Here is a 20,010-nt window from a genome sequence, read left to right as displayed (position 1 = left end):
TGCCTAATGTTTGCACGAAGCTAATTTGTTAGTTACAGTTCACTGCACAATAACTTGTATGATGCAGACTACTGCTGAACATTGGCAGGTGAAGTTACATTTTTGAGGATTTTAAGTCAGGTACAGGAAAAATTTGCAATCATTTTGTATATAAAAAGAAAGGACTTCTTGTCATGAATGTATTTTTATATTTTCTGAGGAGGATCTTTGGATTTCCATTTTGTTTTGACTACTTCAGGTATTATTGAATTAATACTCACATCCTGGTCTCCCATTCTAATGTAATATAAACTGCAGCTTTAAAATATGCACAACTGTTGGGAATAATATTCCTCACTACCATTTCCTCTTAGATATAAAGAAAAGACACTTCATTAAAAGGAGCAGCAACAGGTACCATCAAATCCCAGCAGAAGTTGACTCAATGCAAATGATTAAATGACAGAATTATGATTGCTTTAAATTATATGTAGAAACTCAGGAAACTTAGTTTAGGCCTCCAAACGTTTGTCTGAGAAAATGTATGAACCTCGTATCTGTCAAACTTGCAGAAACTATTAACTGTGCTGTTCACAGTCAAGCATATTGTGCAGACAGATTATTGTCCCACTAATTGATTAAATGATCATGACACTGTTCAAAGTTGCTGACATATTGCTTTTGGTGGTCACAGCTTTCATAAGCTAAGAATGGAAAAGGAGTAACAGAGCAATGTAAAGAACACAAATAGGATCTACTGTTGCCTAATATTATTGTACTGATTAATTCTATTCATAATGTAAGACATAATGGAGAAAAAATATTGAAAAATATTTGCATTTTACCCCAGCTGTCATTAACTTAGAGAGACAAAACTGTAATCAGAAGAAAATAAACTCCTCAAGTTTCTATCTCAGTCTTTTTACATTACAAAAATGCACCTTCAGTTTACATGCTAATCTCAAACGGTCACTCATTTACAGTACTTGTTCAGGCAGTAATAGAAACTCAGAGTATTGAGGCATAACCACATACAGGTTTGTGCCAAATGGAAGATGTAATAATCAGACAACTCACTGAAGTATCTGGTGACTGTACTGGTGAGGAGCCAGTGACGACTTATTTCAAGTTGAATTGGTTAGCTGGAAAGTTTATTTTTGAGGTAGCAAAATGATCAGATATTTATCTAGTGAGAGAGAACAGTTTCAAATTTCTGAGGTTTCTGGAAAATTGTACAGCAGTTGATTGTTGGATTCAGAAGCTGGCAGTGCAGGCAACAAACAGCTGTCAGAAGGAAACAAAATATTTAGTCAAGAAACTGATGCCTCAGACAGGAACTCATGATCCAAGAATGCCTGGTTGAAAAAGCTGATAGTAGCACAAAGTATAGAACTGCCGTGGTGGGAAAAAGCATGTTTTCTGAAACATCACAAGGAGGGAGAGCCATGTCATTAATTTGTTTCAGACTAACTTCTGTTTTACAACTTGATCGATTCTAAAGAGCAATAATTTTCAGGACAGTACTGTATGTATGGCTATGAGTAGCAAAATACCGAGATCTGTTATTCAACAATTCTGAGAAATATTTTATAATGATTTCTTTCCCTCCGTTTATATTGTTTTCTGTCTTTGATGTTTGTGTTTAGCTTGTTATACACTTGATAGGTTCCACAAAATAGAGATTATGTTCTTTCAAGAGGTTCCGAAGAAAAGGGAATTAAATTTGCATCTACTTTTAACTTTTACTTTTTAAAGCCTTTTTCTCGTGTATGATTTTAAAGACTGATCTTGCCAGTGAACTTTGTATGAATCAAAGTGTGAATTTGCATGCACACATAATATCAGAGTTTCCTGTATAGGGACATGTTGGGCAATTTATCAAAAACACTATTTCATGATCCAAGTCTTGTAAGAATGTAACTTTAGAAATGAAAGTTCAGTTGTAGTAATTAAGATAGATGCTAAAGAAGCACATGGAAGTCGATCAAAAGGTTGAGGTCATTTTGCTTTGAGAGCTTAACAGTTAGAAACAACAGGTGGGCTTATGAGCTGAAGACATGGAGTCTACAGTGCTTGTGCTAATGATGGGCCAAAGCAATTATTTATGTTGAGAGTTAAAGCTGAATCAATTAAAAGCATTCATTGAAATCTAAAAGGTTATAAAATCATTTGTGGCATCAGATCAAAAAAATTAAATAAATTAGGACTACTTAACTTAAAAGTCAAGCGAAGGATAGCCCATAACAGGCTACATTATCTTGGAGATAAGTGAAATTTCAGAAAGTCATCTGGCTTCAATTCATCTGTTTATTTGGGCAGAAATTAGAGGCTTGAAGTACTGAAAGAAGTGGCTTCAGGTAGCGCAGGCAGTTGAGCAGAAGTCCTGAGAAGCCATTCAGTGAAGCTGAGAGGGAACAAAGGAAGCTCTCAAGCTGAGTTTTCTGATTGGAGTTGGAGAAATTTGGTGGCAACTAGTTAAAACTAGCTGTTTGATTTAAAATGAAATTGTGCCATGAAGTGGATGTTTAGGAGTAGTCTCCGGAGTCCTAGGGAACTTCTATCTCTGGAGAAGAGTTTGAACTACCAAGATGTGAACAGTTGTCAAGGCAGACTGAGAGTGTTTGAGGACATTCCGAGTCTATATCATCAAAGATTTAAGAATTCCTTAAAAGGAAAAGAACTTCTGAAATTTTGCTGACTCCTTGTTAGAATATCTGATTGGCATCAATCTTGATTGTATTGGTTTAAAGTGCAGTATGTGGGCTTGTTTAACCACACTTTTTGTTAAATCCCATTTACTCCATGTTAATTATGAATGTTCAAGTCTAAGTTGTGTATATATAGTGTGGGTTAGAATTAATAAATAGATTTCCTGAATAGGTAAGGTAGTTATCATCGCTTATGATGGTCTTGTTCAAATTAATAAAATAAAAATTTTTTTTATGTTGACACTTCAGTTAGAATGATGCTGGTTTTCTAAGACTCGGTCTTTCTACAAATTTTACTGTTAAAGAGATTGTGGTCTATCATTTTCAGAACTGAGATCATAACATGAAGTACAACTGAGTATAAAAAGAATCAAATAAATTTGTTCCCAACTTTGTGCTTTTACTATAACTTGTATTTGTATAGATTTACTTAACCAAGGAATAAATAGCCCAATTTGTTTTGCTGAGGAATAAAAAAAAGTACGTAGGTCAATTAAATGTGGTGACCAAAAGCTTACCCTTACAATCTTGGTGAATGTGAGACAATGTAACAGTTTGTCTGCACAGAATTTTCATTTTGTTTCCTTGGAACCAACCTTTGTCCTTTAAGAGGCTATTGCCCCAAATATGATTAATTTTAGTGAGTGTTTTTAGGAAACATTATATAGTTCCAATAAGAGTCAATTACAAATCCAGTTTGAATAATGAATTAGCAAAAATATCTTCAAACAGTTCAATTCTTCCACCACAACAGTACAAAAGATAATATAAAAGACAGCCTCTTCTATGCCATTTAATCCATGTTTTGTTTGTCATTTTGTAAAATAGTCTATTACTTTAATGTAAAAGAAGTTCACCTAGAAAATTGCTAGCGTCTGCACAGAAAACAACGTTGTTTTGAATCCATAGATGCTACTTGGCTTGTTGATTATTCCCGGAGTTATCTCTGCTTATTGTGAAATATTTTTAATCAGGTCTTCCCAGTTGTCAGCCATGGAAACTCCCAACAATTGTGCATTCGTGGACAGTGTAATTGTGTATAATTCTCTGACTCAACATATCTGAGCAAGCCAATAAGTTGATAGGTCTGGCATAGGCCAGACCAGGTTGGAGTATAAGCTCCCTTCGTAAAACCTATGAGTGACCCTGTTGACTTATTATGACAATGCGCCAGGTTTTGTGAGAACTTTTTGTTTGCTAGCCACATATTATCATTTTTCAGGTTGCCATTGTGGTACTTGATCTATTGTGTAGAAATGTTATTCATCCAGTACTGTGAAAATTATAGTTATGTTAGATTATAGAATCAGCTTTAGAAGCAGGAGAGTGTATCAAACTGAGAACTGATCAACTTGACATCAGAATGAATAGTCTGGGCTGAAAAGTAATTGACTGTATTTTTTAAATGGATACTTGAGGAGAAACAAGGCCATTGTGAGGCTTACCTGGGAGATACTTCTTTGAATAGCTCTTTGAGCTTGGCTTTTCATTTAGTCAGTGCAAAGCAACCATGTATAATTTGCTGAAGTGCAATGTGCATTTTGTCATACACATATTATTGAGAAACTAATGTAGAATTTCCATCACATAAGAACTGATCGCACAATGGTAACTGAGACATGTTTCCTAATTCCAAACTTAAATTGCTGGATTTATTTTGCCATTGACTTTTTTTGACTTTTGCTTTTTCTTCCTCTTTTCTATGGTCAGTTAAATTATGAACAATTGTTTGAAAAATTTTTTGATTGTCCATTTTCTTATATTTCAAATGATATTTCAGTCAACAAAATAATTGAGTTTAATGTTTGTAGCAATGATCACTTTTTTAGATTTAAGGTTTTTGGAACGAAGCACAGTTGCCTCATATTTCCCTAGTGCTGATGAATTTGTTCATTGGATTAGCTGAGCCAAGCAAAGGAAGAAGTTCTAGGTTGGTTTCCCACTTCGTGTCGTCACTGAACTAATTTAGTACAGTAATTTGATTCTAGGATAGTGAGTGGAGAAAATAACCAGGATTTTCTGCTTCTGACCACTTTTAAGTAACCCATGTTACACATTTGTCTGTGTGCAGTGGCTGAAGAGAAGTTTAGGCTTGGCTGTGAAACTTCCCACAGTTGAACACTTCCACAAGGTGTAATGTCAAGGTTTATGCTGAGCTAGCAAAGGACAACTGTTCGTTTTATCACTGTTGTTTGATTTGTTTCTAAGCTTGAATCTTAAGCAAAGCTTCTTTCTTTACTATGCAGAAAAATATAGTTTTAAAAAGACTGTGCTGATCTAAAACATGGTTTTTGTGCACAGAGAAAAAATATTTTGCTTTTGCATGTATCTGGTGCATCTGCATCTTAAAATTTTTTTTGCTGTCAGTTATGATGTGGATGCAACGGGAGACAAGTTTAAAATATAAGTAATTGAAACCTCTTGAAATTATGAAATGTTAAACCTAAAAAGTTAATGTAAATAATATGGAAAACTCAACGCGAAATGTTAATCCACCGTTCTCTTTCAAACATGCCATGAACTGCTGTACATTTCTAGCAATTTGTGCTCTCATCCAGAAAGTGGGAAGTCTTATTTCATTTCTATGCGCTGGGCTGATAATAAAATGGCTCCGGCAGGAGGAAGTAGTTTCTCAGAGTGCTCACGTGCTTGGGCTCTAGCCTGAACATTAAACAAGGGATTTGGTTGATCAGAATTATGTGTAGCTTGCTTGGACACAACTGTTAGCATGTCACATTGAAATTAAAAGCCAAACAAAACAAACGTAAGTACTGAACCTTACTCTTTCTCTGACATTTTTCCAACGCCAGTTGATCTTGTGTAAGCACAGAAGAATGAAATACAATTTGTCATGAAGTGATAGGGTCAGATTTTTAGTCTAATTGAGTGCTGTGTCAAAATCTAAAGCTAAATTTCAAATTAACAAAAATAAAACCAAAGTACCCATTGAGGCAATTCAACTCGAAACTATTATCAAATCCTTACAGATTTAAGCTTTAGTAGATGACATATAATATCAAAACCCAATCTGTTTTGAGCATTCTGTAGATGGTCTTGATTGATATTCACATTTTTCTAAAACATGGGCTCTTCCCTTGTGGTTCTTTGAATAAGTGACATCTGGAGGTAGCATTTGATTTGGTTATGCTGCCCTATTGTCCTGTCCGAAAGATATGTGTCATGGCTCACAGTTGAAGAGTAACTACTTGGGAATGCTGGTGCCTGCCATTGGTGGGCCTGTATGCCAGTAACCATTAGTCAAGGGAACAATTGGCAAAGAAAAAAATTTAAAGGAGGAAGAATATGTGTAAAAGAACAATGATGTTCCATAAATCAAGTAAGCTGCACATTATACTAAAGTTCACATTGGAGCAATGTTCCACAGCTTTGCATTAGAGTCAGGAGACAAGGTCCAGTAGCTTTGCCACCAAGTATCCTTCTACCAGTGAACCTTGTTATAATGACAATATACTTAAAAGCCTGACTACCTCCTAATGTTCATTATTGTCTAATGGCCATATACAGTGGGAGCCCAGCCATCATGCGTTCAAGGTTGAAACATTTAAACGCTGACTTTATCACTTTTGCACTATTATTATTTCACAATTATTACATATCCAACATCCATTTAGGAAATCGCTGCCTTTTACATTAGATTTCCGTAGTGGAAGGGTGTTCTGGTTTTTGAGGGAATGTACCAAAGGTTTACCAGACTGACCTATGAAGTGAGATTGGATCAGTTTGGTCTATATTCACTGGAGTTCAGAAGAATAAAATTTTAAAAATTTTTGTCGCTGTTGCATGACTCAATGTATTTTGCTGACATTTGAGATCCAAAACACTGACAATTCTTGGAATAGAATATATTCAGATTTGCATTCTGCAATCATTTCCAGACTATTATTTGGAAAGTAATAAATGAACAAAGGTTTAATGATGGAAAACAGGTTTTAATCCCTTTAACACTTTTGGAACCTCAAAAAAAATGCATCAAGCTACTGAAAGGTTCATTAGTTTTTCTTTGCAAGTTTATGTACTGTAGACGTATTGGCATTATTTAAAACTAGTTTTAGTTTTTTTTTCAGAAGAATAAAATCTAGGAGATTCTGAATAATCTCCTAGAAACCTATAAAATGGTAATAGGGCAAATCCAGGAAGGATGCTCTGATGACCAGAGAGTCCAAAACCAGGATAAATAGCCTATGGACATATGGGTAGACCATAAAGGATTGAGATAAAAAGAAATTTCTTCCCCTAAAGAGTGATGAGCCAGTGGAATTCTCTGCTTCATTGCTTTTTGAGGCAGTGTTTTCAACAAAAAAGGGGCGTTAGATATAGTTGGTAGAGCTAAAGGATCAAAGCGTAAGGGGAGAAAGTAGAAACTGAGTACTGAATTGGATGATCAGCCATGATGAGATTGAATGGCAGAGCGGCTCAAAGGCCAAATTGCCTAATTCTCTTATTTTCTATGTTTCGATCAGTTTTAAAATGCGATATCAATCTTCAGTCTTTTTTCATTCGTTCATTTTGTTGAGTGTTTATTACCATTGTGCCCACAGTGACACATTATCAGTGCAGCAATTGGAGTTGCTCCTGAATCATCATCTTAGAATTTCTTCAAATATTTTTGAATATATTTAGAAAAGCACCATCAATAAGAGCATAAAATGTGAGGCTGGATGAACACAGCAGGCCAAGCAGCATCTCAGGAGCACAAAAGCTGACGTTTCGGGCCTAGACCCTTCATCAGAGAGGGGGATGGGGGGAGGGAACTGGAATAAATAGGGAGAGAGGGGGAGGCGGACCGAAGATGGAGAGTAAAGAAGATAGGTGGAGAGAGTGTAGGTGGGGAGGTAGGGAGGGGATAGGTCAGTCCAGGGAAGACGGACAGGTCAAGAAGGTGGGATGAGGTTAGTGGGTAGCGGGGGGTGCGGCTTGGGGTGGGAGGAAGGGATGGGTGAGAGGAAGAACCGGTTAGGGAGGCAGAGACAGGTTGGACTGGTTTTGGGATGTAGTGGGTGGGGGGGAAGAGCTGGGCTGGTTGTGTGGTGCAGTGGGGGGAGGGGATGAACTGGGCTGGTTTAGGGATGCGGTGGGGGAAGGGGAGATTTTGAAACTGGTGAAGTCCACATTGATACCATATGGCTGCAGGGTTCCCAGGCGGAATATGAGTTGCTGTTCCTGCAACCTTCGGGTGGCATCATTGTGGCAGTGCAGGAGGCCCATGATGGACATGTCATCAAGAGAATGGGAGGGGGAGTGGAAATGGTTTGCGACTGCGAGGTGCAGTTGTTTGTTGCGAACTGAGCGGAGGTGTTCTGCAAAGCGGTCCCCAAGCCTCCGCTTGGTTTCCCCAATGTAGAGGAAGCCGCACCGGGTACAGTGGATGCAGTATACCACATTGGCAGATGTGCAGGTGAACCTCTGCTTGATGTGGAATGTCATCTTGGGGCCTGGGATGGGGGTGAGGGAGGAGGTGTGGGGACAAGTGTAGCATTTCCTGCAGTTGCAGGGGAAGGTGCCGGGTGTCGGTGGGGTTGGAGGGCAGTGTGGAGCGAACAAGGGAGTCACGGAGAGAGTGGTCTCTCCGGAAAGCAGACAGGGGAGGGGATGGAAAAATGTCTTGGGTGGTGGGGTCGGATTGTAAATGGCGGAAGTGTCGGAGGATAATACGTTGTATCCGGAGGTTGGTAGGGTGGTGTGTGAGAACGAGGGGGATCCTCTTGGGGTGGTTGTGGCGGGGGCGGGGTGTGAGGGATGTGTCGCGGGAAATGCGGGAGACGCGGTCAAGGGCGTTCTCGATCACCGTGGGGGGAAAGTTGCGGTCCTTAAAGAACTTGGACATCTGGGATGTGCGGGAGTGGAATGTCTTGTCGTGGGAGCAGATGCGGCGGAGGCGGAGGAATTGGGAATAGGGGATGGAATTTTTGCAGGAGGGTGGGTGGGAGGAGGTGTATTCTAGGTAGCTGTGGGAGTCGGTGGGCTTGAAATGGACATCAGTTACAAGCTGGTTGCCTGAGATGGAGACTGAGAGGTCCAGGAAGGTGAGGGATGTGCTGGAGATGGCCCAGGTGAACTGAAGGTTGGGGTGGAAGGTGTTGGTGAAGTGGATGAACTGTTCGAGCTCCTCTGGGGAGCAAGAGGCGGCGCCGATACAGTCATCAATGTACCGGAGGAAGAGGTGGGGTTTGGGGCCTGTGTAGGTACCGGAGGAAGAGGTGGGGTTTGGGGCCTGTTTGGCGCCCCAAGAGGATCCCCCTCGTTCTCACACACCACCCTACCAACCTCCGGATACAACGTATTATCCTCCGACACTTCCGCCATTTACAATCCGACCCCACCACCCAAGACATTTTTCCATCCCCTCCCCTGTCTGCTTTCCGGAGAGACCACTCTCTCCGTGACTCCCTTGTTCCCTCCACACTGCCCTCCAACCCCACCACACCCGGCACCTTCCCCTGCAACCGCAGGAAATGCTACACTTGTCCCCACACCTCCTCCCTCACCCCCATCCCAGGCCCCAAGATGACATTCCACATCAAGCAGAGGTTCACCTGCACATCTGCCAATGTGGTATACTGCATCCACTGTACCCGGTGCGGCTTCCTCTACATTGGGGAAACCAAGCGGAGGCTTGGGGACCGCTTTGCAGAACACCTCCGCTCAGTTCGCAACAAACAACTGCACCTCGCAGTCGCAAACCATTTCCACTCCCCCTCCCATTCTTTAGATGACATGTCCATCATGGGCCTCCTGCACTGCCACAATGATGCCACCCGAAGGTTGCAGGAACAGCAACTCATATTCCGCCTGGGAACCCTGCAGCCATATGGTATCAATGTGGACTTCACCAGTTTCAAAATCTCCCCTTCCCCCACCGCATCCCTAAACCAGCCCAGTTCATCCCCTCCCCCCACTGCACCACACAACCAGCCCAGCTCTTCCCCCCCACCCACTACATCCCAAAACCAGTCCAACCTGTCTCTGCCTCCCTAACCGGTTCTTCCTCTCACCCATCCCTTCCTCCCACCCCAAGCCGCACCCCCCGCTACCCACTAACCTCATCCCACCTCCTTGACCTGTCCGTCTTCCCTGGACTGACCTATCCCCTCCCTACCTCCCCACCTACACTCTCTCCACCTATCTTCTTTACTCTCCATCTTCGGTCCGCCTCCCCCTCTCTCCCTATTTATTCCAGTTCCCTCCCCCCATCCCCCTCTCTGATGAAGGGTCTAGGCCCGAAATGTCAGCTTTTGTGCTCCTGAGATGCTGCTTGGCCTGCTGTGTTCATCCAGCCTCACATTTTATTATCTTGGAATCTCCAGCATCTGCAGTTCCCATTATCTCTGATCAATAAGAGCAAGCATTTCTACCATTAATATGCTTTGTTTTGGAAACCACTGAATCTTCTGTTACTTTGACTTATTGTAATGCGACTAACATTTTCCAAATAAAATTGTAAGTGTGTACTCAAATGTATTCTGCCTGATAACCATCCAAGGTACTGAAAAGCTATGGAAGGCTGACTTCCATTTTTGAATTTTGTTTTAAGCCCATTTATGACTATATTTTCCAATCGACCGACCCCATTTCAAACGAGCGCGTTATGAAAATGCCTAAAAGCTGCCAGTAAAACATTACAGGATCTGCTTTCAACTGAAACTCACTTAATTTGAGGAGGAGGGACCTTACTGGAAAGTACCGAACTCAAGAGGTATCATTTGTGCTGTTGATGCACTTATTTAGATTAGATTCCCTACAGTGTGGAAACAAGCCCTTCGGCCCAACAAGTCCACACCGCCCCTTGGAGCATCTCACCCAGACCCATCCCCCTATAACCCACACACCCCTGAACACTATGGGCAATTTAGCATGGCCGATCCATCTAGCCTGCACATCTTTGGACTGTGGGAGGAAACCAGAGCACCCGGAGGAAACCCACGCCGACACAGGGAGAATGTGCAAACTCCGCACAGACAGTCGCCTGAGGCAGGAATTGAACCCGGGTCACTGGCGTTGTGAGGCTGCAGTGCTAACCACTGAGCCACCGTGCTGCCCTATTTAAGTATCAGTCTGTCCCACTGCAGTTGATACCTCTTTTGGAGACTGAAGAATCACTTCCCTTTAAGTTGATTACCTTGCAGAAATACAGCTTTATTATCAATTGATCTATAGTCCCCAAGTATTCGTTGGTAACAAAGCCAAACAAAACTTCAAACTGCTTTTCCGGTCATATAAATATCCCCCCATACCTAGGTTTTTGTTTAAAATTTCCCTGGCTTCCTTTTCTGTGCATTTTCATCTGAGTGACACTGGTTAACACTTCTGTGTATGACCTTAAATGCTGTCTAACTTTTTATTTCTTATTGTTTGTTTCATAAACTTCTTCTAATTTGTCATATCTACTCAGACTTTCCAGTCACACTGGTCTCTTCATCTAGTGACATTCCTGCTCTGTGTGAGGTTCTTTGAACTTGTTAAACTATGTTCTGAATCTTGCCCATTTCTTTCTGCGCTGCTACTGGTTGATCTTCTCCTCCAATTCATAGGATCTCTTTCAGTGGTTCATGACATCTTTCTTGGGGCATGCTCTCTTCCAGAGCCACTGCCAGGCATTGTACTGTGTTTTCTAGCCTCTGTCTATGAATGTCATATTCTCATGTCCAGAGCTTTTATTACTGTACCTAACCAGTCAATTTCTTCATTTTGTTAGCATCTTCTGCTAAATATTTGACTTTGGTACCTACTATTGGTAGTTGTCCTTTGGACTGCAAGTCACATTTTGATCATCAGAACTGTTCAGTTCCACATTGTGTCAATTACGACAGCCTGATCTTCATATCTGTGAGAAATATGATTAATAGTAGAGTTAACATTTCGGGTCCAGTGACCCTTCCACGGAAGTCCTGAGGAAGGGCCACTGGATCTTAAACATTTACTCTGCTTTTTTCCTTCACAGATGCTACCAGACCTGCTGAGCTTTTCCAGCAGCTTTGTTTTTGTTCCTGATTTATAGCATCTGCAATTCTTTTGATTTTTATTTGATTAATAGAAGTACCTGGTTCCTCAGTATTTCCTATAATCCTTTTAGAACCTACAAATTTGTAACCCATACTAAATGCCCTTGAAGCGTGTAACCAAACAGTCTGGTTACCACGTTCTACAATTATCATTCTTCCATTTTTACCATTAACCTATCCTGGTTCTTTCTGCTCTTTTAGAATAAACCATGCCTCTCTGAATTAAACTGGTTTCAAATGGCCTCATATTATGTCTTAAGGCTTGATTGATTCTTTGTGACTTAAGCTTTAATGAAAGCCTTGCGCCTGCGTGCATTCAAATGCTCAAAGAAAATTTCCAATTTGTGACCAAAAGTTAACTGACGTGGACAATATCTTCTGCCATCTGCATTGAATTTTTAGCGTGCTTAATCCATGGTCAATTCATTCTTGTGCAGAGGATAACATACAGTTTGACTGGTCTACCAACAGTTATGAACCACCTTGTCCAATATTGTCTATTGTATTCTGTTTCTGCTGCCATATTCATACCTATTATGTCTGTATATGCACACATTTCCAAACCCATCATTGACAGATTTGCCCACCAATTATCAATGGCTGAGGTTACTTTGACGGCTGTCAATCCCTCCTCAATCGGCCTTCTCAATCCCTCCCTTGCCTGAGGGATGGTGACCGTCAGGTGAAACCGCCACTAGTCATCATTCATGAGAGAGTTATCCTACGATGTGGTAAGATGGTGGCAATTTTACCTTTAAATTTTTCTTTCTGTTGCTTGACATTTGCTGACATTTGAGATCCAAAACTTGACAATTCTGAAAATAGAATATATTCAGATTTGCATTATGCAACCATTTCCAGACTATTATTTGTAAATTAATAAATAAACAAAGGGTTAATGATGAAAAACAGGTTTTAATCCCCAAACACTTTTGGAACCTCAAAAAAATGCATCTAACTACTAAAAGGTTGGTAGGTTTTTCTTTGCAGGTGTATGTCCTGTAGACTTATTGGCATTATTTAAAGTTTTTAAAATTAATTCTATTTCTTATGTTCTCCTGAAAGGAGATACAGCTTAGAATCATTGGAGTTCATTTATCCATTGGTTGGTTTGGAACCAGAGCATTTTTTGCAGAATAATAATGTATGGTTTTTATCTTTCAGCATTTCCAAGAAGGAAGAAGGGCACAACAACATATAGAAAGTTGTTGGAAACAACTTGAGAATGTAGGTCTGATCCACATTTTGCATTTAATGCATATAGCTGCCTTAATTATCAGGCAGCATGCTGCTCCTGATTATTGGCAAAAATGTGCTTATTTTATGTTACTGGCTTAAGACTTAGTTTTAAAATTTTGATTTTTAGAAGGAATTGAAACCTTAAGTAAGAAACGTCTTAAGTTACATGGTTAATTTAATGATTATGTCTGATGATTCGCATTCCTCTGGTCAGAGCAAGCTATGCTCACCAGCTAAAGGTGCTTGGATTTTGATAAGTGTTTTCACTTCTACTAATATTATGAGCAAGTGATTTTGATGCAGACTTTCAGTTCTTGTATTTTAAAAAGTCACTTTGCAGTTTTGAAAAGGAATTTATACTTAGTATAATGATTTTTGAACAAGAACTGAGAAAGCTTCATTATTTAATTTTACACTTTTTTAGTATTGCAAAGGATTTGGTGGCAGTGGAATAGCTAAAAGCAGTGTGTTACAACAGCTTAAGTAACCGAAATTAAAGATAATTTAATCAACTTTCCATGCAGCTGTATGTGAATTGTCATGATTGCTGCATTACAGTGCAGTTTTTATTTTTCTGCAATATCATTGGGCATTTTTTTTGTTGGAATGTGTTTGGAGAAAGTGGTTTTATATATATAGAACATTACAGCACAGTACAGGCCCTTCGGCCCTCGATGTTGTGCCGACCTGTCATACCAATCTGAAGCCCATCTAACCTACACTATTCCATGTACGTCCATATGCTTGTCCAATGATGACTTAAATATTTTATGAATGAGAAAAATAGCCAATAATAATTTAGAAAGTGAGTGAAATAATGAGAAAAAACAAAGTTAACCAAAGAAGAATTGGAAGAAAATTGAGAAACCTGTGGGTCACAATGTAGTTGATAGATTCTTCCTGCCTTACACCAGTGTTGTGCAGGGCTGGTAAATGCACTGTTGTCAAAACTGGAAAGTGTATTCAATTTAAAGTGCTAACTTTAAAACCCTTTGCGTACATTGAAAGTTGGCAGGCCTGTATTTAACTTGGATTGCTCCATTTAATTCTAAGTTCTACTCTCCAATAGAGTAAAAGAAGGTTTGAGCGAGATTGTAAGGAAGCCGAACGAGCTCAACAACACTTTGAAAAAATGGATAATGACCTGAATGTAACAAAGGCTGATGTGGAAAAGGTAAGTTGGAAGTAGCTAATGAACAGTTGAAAATTGATGTCACACGACCAATTAGCGATCTTGTGATTTAGATATTGTTTTGACGTGGCACTTCTTTAAAAGCAGATGTGAATCTGGACAAAATTTGCTTCTGTTCTTCGTAACAACTGATATAAAAGTACATTATTCAAAATTGCTTTTGGTTCATTTCACATGTAGCTGAAACAATAGATCAAATGGAAGGGGAATAGATGGTTGCTTAATGTACAAGATAACATTTCTAAATTGGAATTATGATGCAAGGTTAACTGAATAATTCATACTTTGAAATGACATACCAACTGTGGCCTATAGATTCAGGTACTAATATAGGGAATGATTTTAGATTTGGGTTTTAGAATTCATAGAATATGTTTTAGGCTGAAAGTAACGCAGAAATAAGAATGAAGAAATTGATAAGTGATGGGCACGTTAATAGTCCAGCATTACAAACATTAACAGCACGTGCCACACTGCAAAGAAAGAAGTTCGCCTCTACTGAGCCTTCCAGTCTTTTTTTATTTATTCACCGGAGATGGGCATCTCTGGCTAGACCAGCCTTTATTGCTCATCTCTAATTTCCCAAAGGGCAGTTAAGTGTCAACCACATTGTTGTGGGCCTGGAGTCACATGTAGGTCAGACAAGTAAGGACAGATTTCCTTTCTTAAAGGATATTAGTAAGTCGGATGAATTTTTCTGACAATTGGCAATGAATTCATGGTTATTATTTAGACCCTTAATTTCAGATTTTTTATTGAATTCAGATTCCACCATCTGCCGTGGCAGGGTTTGAATCCAAGTCCCCAAAACATTAGCTGAGTTTCTAGATTAGTAGTAATTCTGCAGTAATACCATTATGCCATTGCCTCCAGAAGAAGGGTCCAGACTAAAACATCAGCTTTCCTGCTTCAATGATGCTCTTTGGCCTGCTGTGTTCATTCAGGCCTACACCTTGTTATCTTTGATTTTTTAAAATTGTGTTTTAAGATGTCAGCCAGTGAAACACGTGTGAGGAATAGTCTAAAAGTTTTTAAAATTCATTCACAGGATGTGAGCATTGATGGCATTGTCAGCATTTATTGCCCATCCTGTATCTCCCCCAAGATAGCGCTGGTGAGCTGCCTCCTTGAACTGCTAAAATCCAGCTGGTGGGGTACATACATTGTAATGTTAGGGAGAAAATGTCAGAATTTTAATTCAGTGACAGTGAAAGAGTGTCAACATAGTTCCAAGTCAGAATAGCATGTGGCTTGGAGGGGAATCTGCAGGTGGTGATGGTGGCATGTATCCAGGCCCCCCTCTTTCTAGGTGGTGGAGGGTGAGGGTTGCTAAGAGCTCTGGTGAGTTGTTGCAGTACCTCTAGTGGAAAGAACACACTACGTTTGTGGTGGATGGACTAAACGTTGAAGGTTGACTTGGGGTACCAATCAACTGGCTACTTTGTTGTCAGTGGTATTGAATTTCTTGAATGAATTTGGAGCTGCACTCATCCAGGCAAGTGGATATTTCTGACTTCTAAATTTTAGATAGTGGACAGGATTTGAAGGGTCAGGGGGTGAATTACTCATCAGAAATTCCCTAGGCTGTGACTGACTCTTGTGACCAAAGTATTTAAATGGGTGGTCTAGCTGATTTTCTGGTCAACGTTAACCACCAGCTTGTTGATAGTTGGAGATTTAGCAATGCTAATAAGACCGTAAGACGTAAGAGCAGAAATAGGCCATTTTAACTTAGAGTCTGCTTTGCTATTCAGTAAGTTGATGGCTGATCTGATAATTTTCAACTCCAGTTTTCTTCATGGTCCTCATAACCCTTGGTTCCTGAAATAACTCCACAGAGGCTGGTTTCCTATCAAGAATTCGCCATTTATTTACATGTGGACAGCCCATATCACTGATCCAACTCCCTCAGAGCCAGCCCTGAGAGTGAGCAGAACTCCTGATGCTCCTGTTTATATCTGTCAACTAGGGCTCCCTGACTGGACCAGATTGACAGCCATAATCAGGGAACTTGTATTCTGAGCCCCCCCCGGCTGACCGCTTTATAATCATTACAGCCCTCCCCCTCTGAATCTGAGGACTTAGGCCAGTTGTTTTTTTTTGTAGCTCTTTCTGGGGGATTTTAGCACCAGGTCAGGTCCCTACAACATTTCCCCTGATAAGGGCAGCGAGTAATGCACTGTAGTTTGCCTTCTGTATGTGGGCCATCTTGGAAGAAATTTGGTCTCTTTAGGCAGCAAAGGTATTTAGGTGATGACATCTGTGTCCGTCACAGATTCCAAGGTATCGTCAGCTCTTGATGGAGAGGGAGAACCACGGTTCTGGAACAGTTGGAAAACCTATTGAGGAACTGGACATGGTTTGTTCCCGCACCACTTGCAAGTTTGCAGGTTTCATACGGTCCATGTGCTTGTTCAGGACCACTGCATTTATTCAAACATTATGCATCACTAGACCTAATCTCACGTTGACCATGTCTGTTACCCATGCAGGGCCATTCCTGTGGTTCCTACACCAAATTTCATCCCCTGAAGTAAACTTAGATTCTTACGTCCAGCATTGGCGTTTTGATGTCACTTCACCCGCCACTCCCCAAGTCCAGGAAGATCAGATTTTATTTGGTGTGGGGTTTTCTCCCATTAGCACCTCTGCTGGAGCTATCATTGCAGTTGCGTAAGGGGTGGTCCTATAATCAAAGAGGAACTGGAACAGATTGGTATCTAGTAAAGTTGTAGGCTGTTTATTTAAGCCTACCTTCAAAGTTTGGATTGCTCTTTGCTAGACCTTTGTATGATGGATAATATAGAGCCGTCTTTTTATGATGTCTAGCATTTGACTTTAGGAAATATTCAAGTTCCCTGCTGGTAAACGATGGCCTGTTATCTGTGACTGGCACTTCCAGGAACCCAGGTACTGCAAAAGATGCATGCTTTTTTTTTTATTGTTGTCCCTGTGTTTGATGAATGAATTCTGTGTATGTCCAGGCAGTTTGAGCAGGCATCCGCAATGGCTAAAACCATTGAGCCCAGAGTTTACCTGGTCATTCCCATGAATGTGGGAAGCTGCTGGCAGTAATGTTTGTCCTTGTTGGCACTCTGAGCTCTGCCCCACTAACGCGATTTTTGTCTGCATCCAGTACAGCCTGCCAGACCCAACTTTTCATTGACATCTTAGTCTTGGAAACCCCTGGATGACCTTGGTGGAGTTTAGCCAGTATTTGGCGGAAACCAGGACAATCACTCTTGCTCACTGTAATAATATTGCGTCCTCTACTGTGATCTAGTCTCTCTGGGTGCCCAAAGGTTTCAATTCTGGTTGTGATGGCCCTTGGTTTCCCCATCACCACCAGCTATTTCAGTTTTTCCAGATCTTCCTGTGTCCAAAGTCTGATTATTGTCAGCTGTGACTAGATGTGTGTCCAGAGAATCTAAACCATTATGTACTTTTCCACTGGTGGTACCCTGCCAGTAGTGGTGTATCTGCCAGTGGAAGGTGACTCCATGCACTTACATTTGTTACTTGGTCTCTAGGACCATGTTCCACCTTGTAATTATATGCACGTAGTTTGGCCTAAAACTATAGGTGACACTGCCATGACCTCTTTAAGTAGAACTAGTAGTGGTTTGTGGTCCATTATTATTACAAATTTATGTCCATAAAGGTAATGGTAGAACTTACAGACTCCATATATGACCACCAAACCTTCCTTCTCTATCTGGATGTATTACACTCATTACTAGCCAAAGTGCTGGATGCATACACTATTGGGCATTCATCTCCATTAGGCCACCTATGAACCAGTGCTACCCTTGTGTGGGGAGGTGTTGCAAGTCAATATCAGATCTCGGTCAGGACCATTGTGTGCTAACACCTTTAGACAATGACAGCTGTTTCCTCACTTCCCTGAAGGCTAGGTTTAGCTATGTGACCATTTCCAAGGCTGACCCTTCTAAAAAATGTTGATGCAAAGGTGCCAGACTGGAGGCCAGATGTATGAACTTTCCACAATAATTTGCAACCTGAAGGAAGGACCTAAGCCCCAGGGCACCTTTTGATCACCTCACTTGATCTTTCAGCAGGTGTAACCCAGTTTTGTCGACTCTGTAGCTCAAGGAGGTCACTTGATGTTCCTGGAACATAGACTTTTTCCTTCTCGTGTGAATGCCCACCAGGGAGAAAAATTACAAAGCTGAGGTTACCACAAATGGAAGTCTCCTATATTGACAAAAACCCTTTTGGGTATTAGTTAAGCATACCTCTGCAGCCCCCCACCCCCCTCACCCCACCCTGCTTTGCATGTTAATCCTCTGTGATTGGGTATTTATCTAACTGCAAGAAGCAGTTTACCGTCTGTTCAAAATCCCCACAAAGGCAAACGGACTGATTGGGCTTCACCATCAGTATGACTGGTAATGCCCATTCCACAAACTGGGCAGATTTGATGATTCCTTTGCTTTCCACCCTTCTGATTTCTGCCTCTACTTTTGCTGAATCGTGGAATTGCTTCCTGGTCAACATGCAAGGTGGCCTTGACTCCTTTGATAGTCCCTAGACCTCCTTGGACTCTCCAGGTATTTAATGAGGACTTCACTCAAGCAGCCATTTTCTAATCAGAAAATGTTGAGCCAGTCTAGGTGAATCTTTGTCAACCAATTTTGCCCCATCAAGCTTGGGCTCAAGCCTTTTATTATAATCAGTGGTAATTGAACCAGCTGCCTCTCAAAAGAGGTGGGAACTGAAGTTGTACCCTTCATCTGTAAAAGTTCCGTGGTACCTCTGGAGAATTCTTCTTTTCACAATGTATCCTGAGTCAGGCTATACAATTGCTTTCACTCAAGAGGTGCTCCCAAGACTCCGTCGGATTGGTGAGAGTGTCCACTTCGATCAGAATACCCTGCAACTCTCAAACTCCATGTGCTGCAGTTTCCAAAGTTTAAATCTAGTTGTAGTGCCTGTTTGATGTCGTCAGGCTTCAGCTAGTGGGCACTTTTGCACTGTTACATCATTAAACCCACATGCCAAGAGGTCTGTCAGCATCTCCTTAACAGTTAAACCAAAGTCAAATGCCTCTGCAGTTGTTTTAGCCAAGCCAAAACGTGCAGTATAGATTCCCCTGGTTCTCAAATTGCTGAGTAAAACTGATAGCATCGCAGAATTAGAAAAGTCTTGGGGTCATAATATTCCTGAACTATATCCGTCACCTCTTGAAAGATTTTAGTATCCGGTGCCCCAGAGGAAGTTAGGCTGTTTATAACTGAAAATGCTGCAGGTCCACAAGCTCTCAGGAGAATTACTTTTTTCTTTTCATCTCCCCTGCTGTAATTTGCCCGGGAAAAAAGTAACACATTCTTTCCACGTGCTTGGACTAAATCATTGACAGCAACGTCGAATCAGTTAAGTTTCTCAAATGATGCTGTGATGCCAGAAATGCTTACCCCAACTCAAAGACAACTGTTGCAAGCAAATTTATTCAGGAATATGCTTTTCTCTCATTGCTATGGAAGAAACTCCAGAGGCCAATACCCAGTATCACCAAGTCACCCTTTATTTACATATGAAGAGTCTTTGAAACTGATCCAGTTCCCTCAGAGCCAGCTCTCTCAGTGAACAAGATGTCCAACTGTCCTGAAAACAACAAATGTTGGTAATTACAATGGGTCTGACAGCATCCATAAAGCGAGAGCAAGCTAACATTTCAAGTTTAGGTGACTCGATGACCAAATGGAGTAGAATAATGTCGCGTTTTTGGAGGCACCACTGACGATGTCACCTAGCATGGTGGCGAAACGTCTGAACAAGAGCAAGCCGGCTTGGCAAGCAAGTCAACAACCTCACCCAAAACCCGAGTTATATTCCTGGATAGTGTTGTCGA

General features: G+C 40.9%; 1 protein-coding gene across 9 annotated transcripts in view; it reads left to right on the top strand.

Moving 5' to 3' along the window:
• The window catches only part of LOC125465296 (formin-binding protein 1), a 235,830-nt gene that overhangs the window by 93,811 nt on the left and 122,009 nt on the right, over positions 1–20,010 (top strand). For all 9 annotated transcript variants that reach the window (XM_048558582.2, XM_048558583.1, XM_048558584.2 and 6 more), the window contains exons 5-6: positions 12,872–12,934; positions 14,016–14,120. In XM_048558582.2, the coding sequence (XP_048414539.1) occupies positions 12,872–12,934; positions 14,016–14,120 (168 nt within the window). The remainder of the gene's footprint in view (positions 1–12,871; positions 12,935–14,015; positions 14,121–20,010) is intronic.

The sequence above is a fragment of the Stegostoma tigrinum genome, chromosome 29 (assembly GCF_030684315.1).
Source record: "Stegostoma tigrinum isolate sSteTig4 chromosome 29, sSteTig4.hap1, whole genome shotgun sequence".
Lineage (NCBI taxonomy): Eukaryota > Metazoa > Chordata > Chondrichthyes > Orectolobiformes > Stegostomatidae > Stegostoma > Stegostoma tigrinum.
This window is presented reverse-complemented; position numbering and strand designations above follow the sequence as displayed.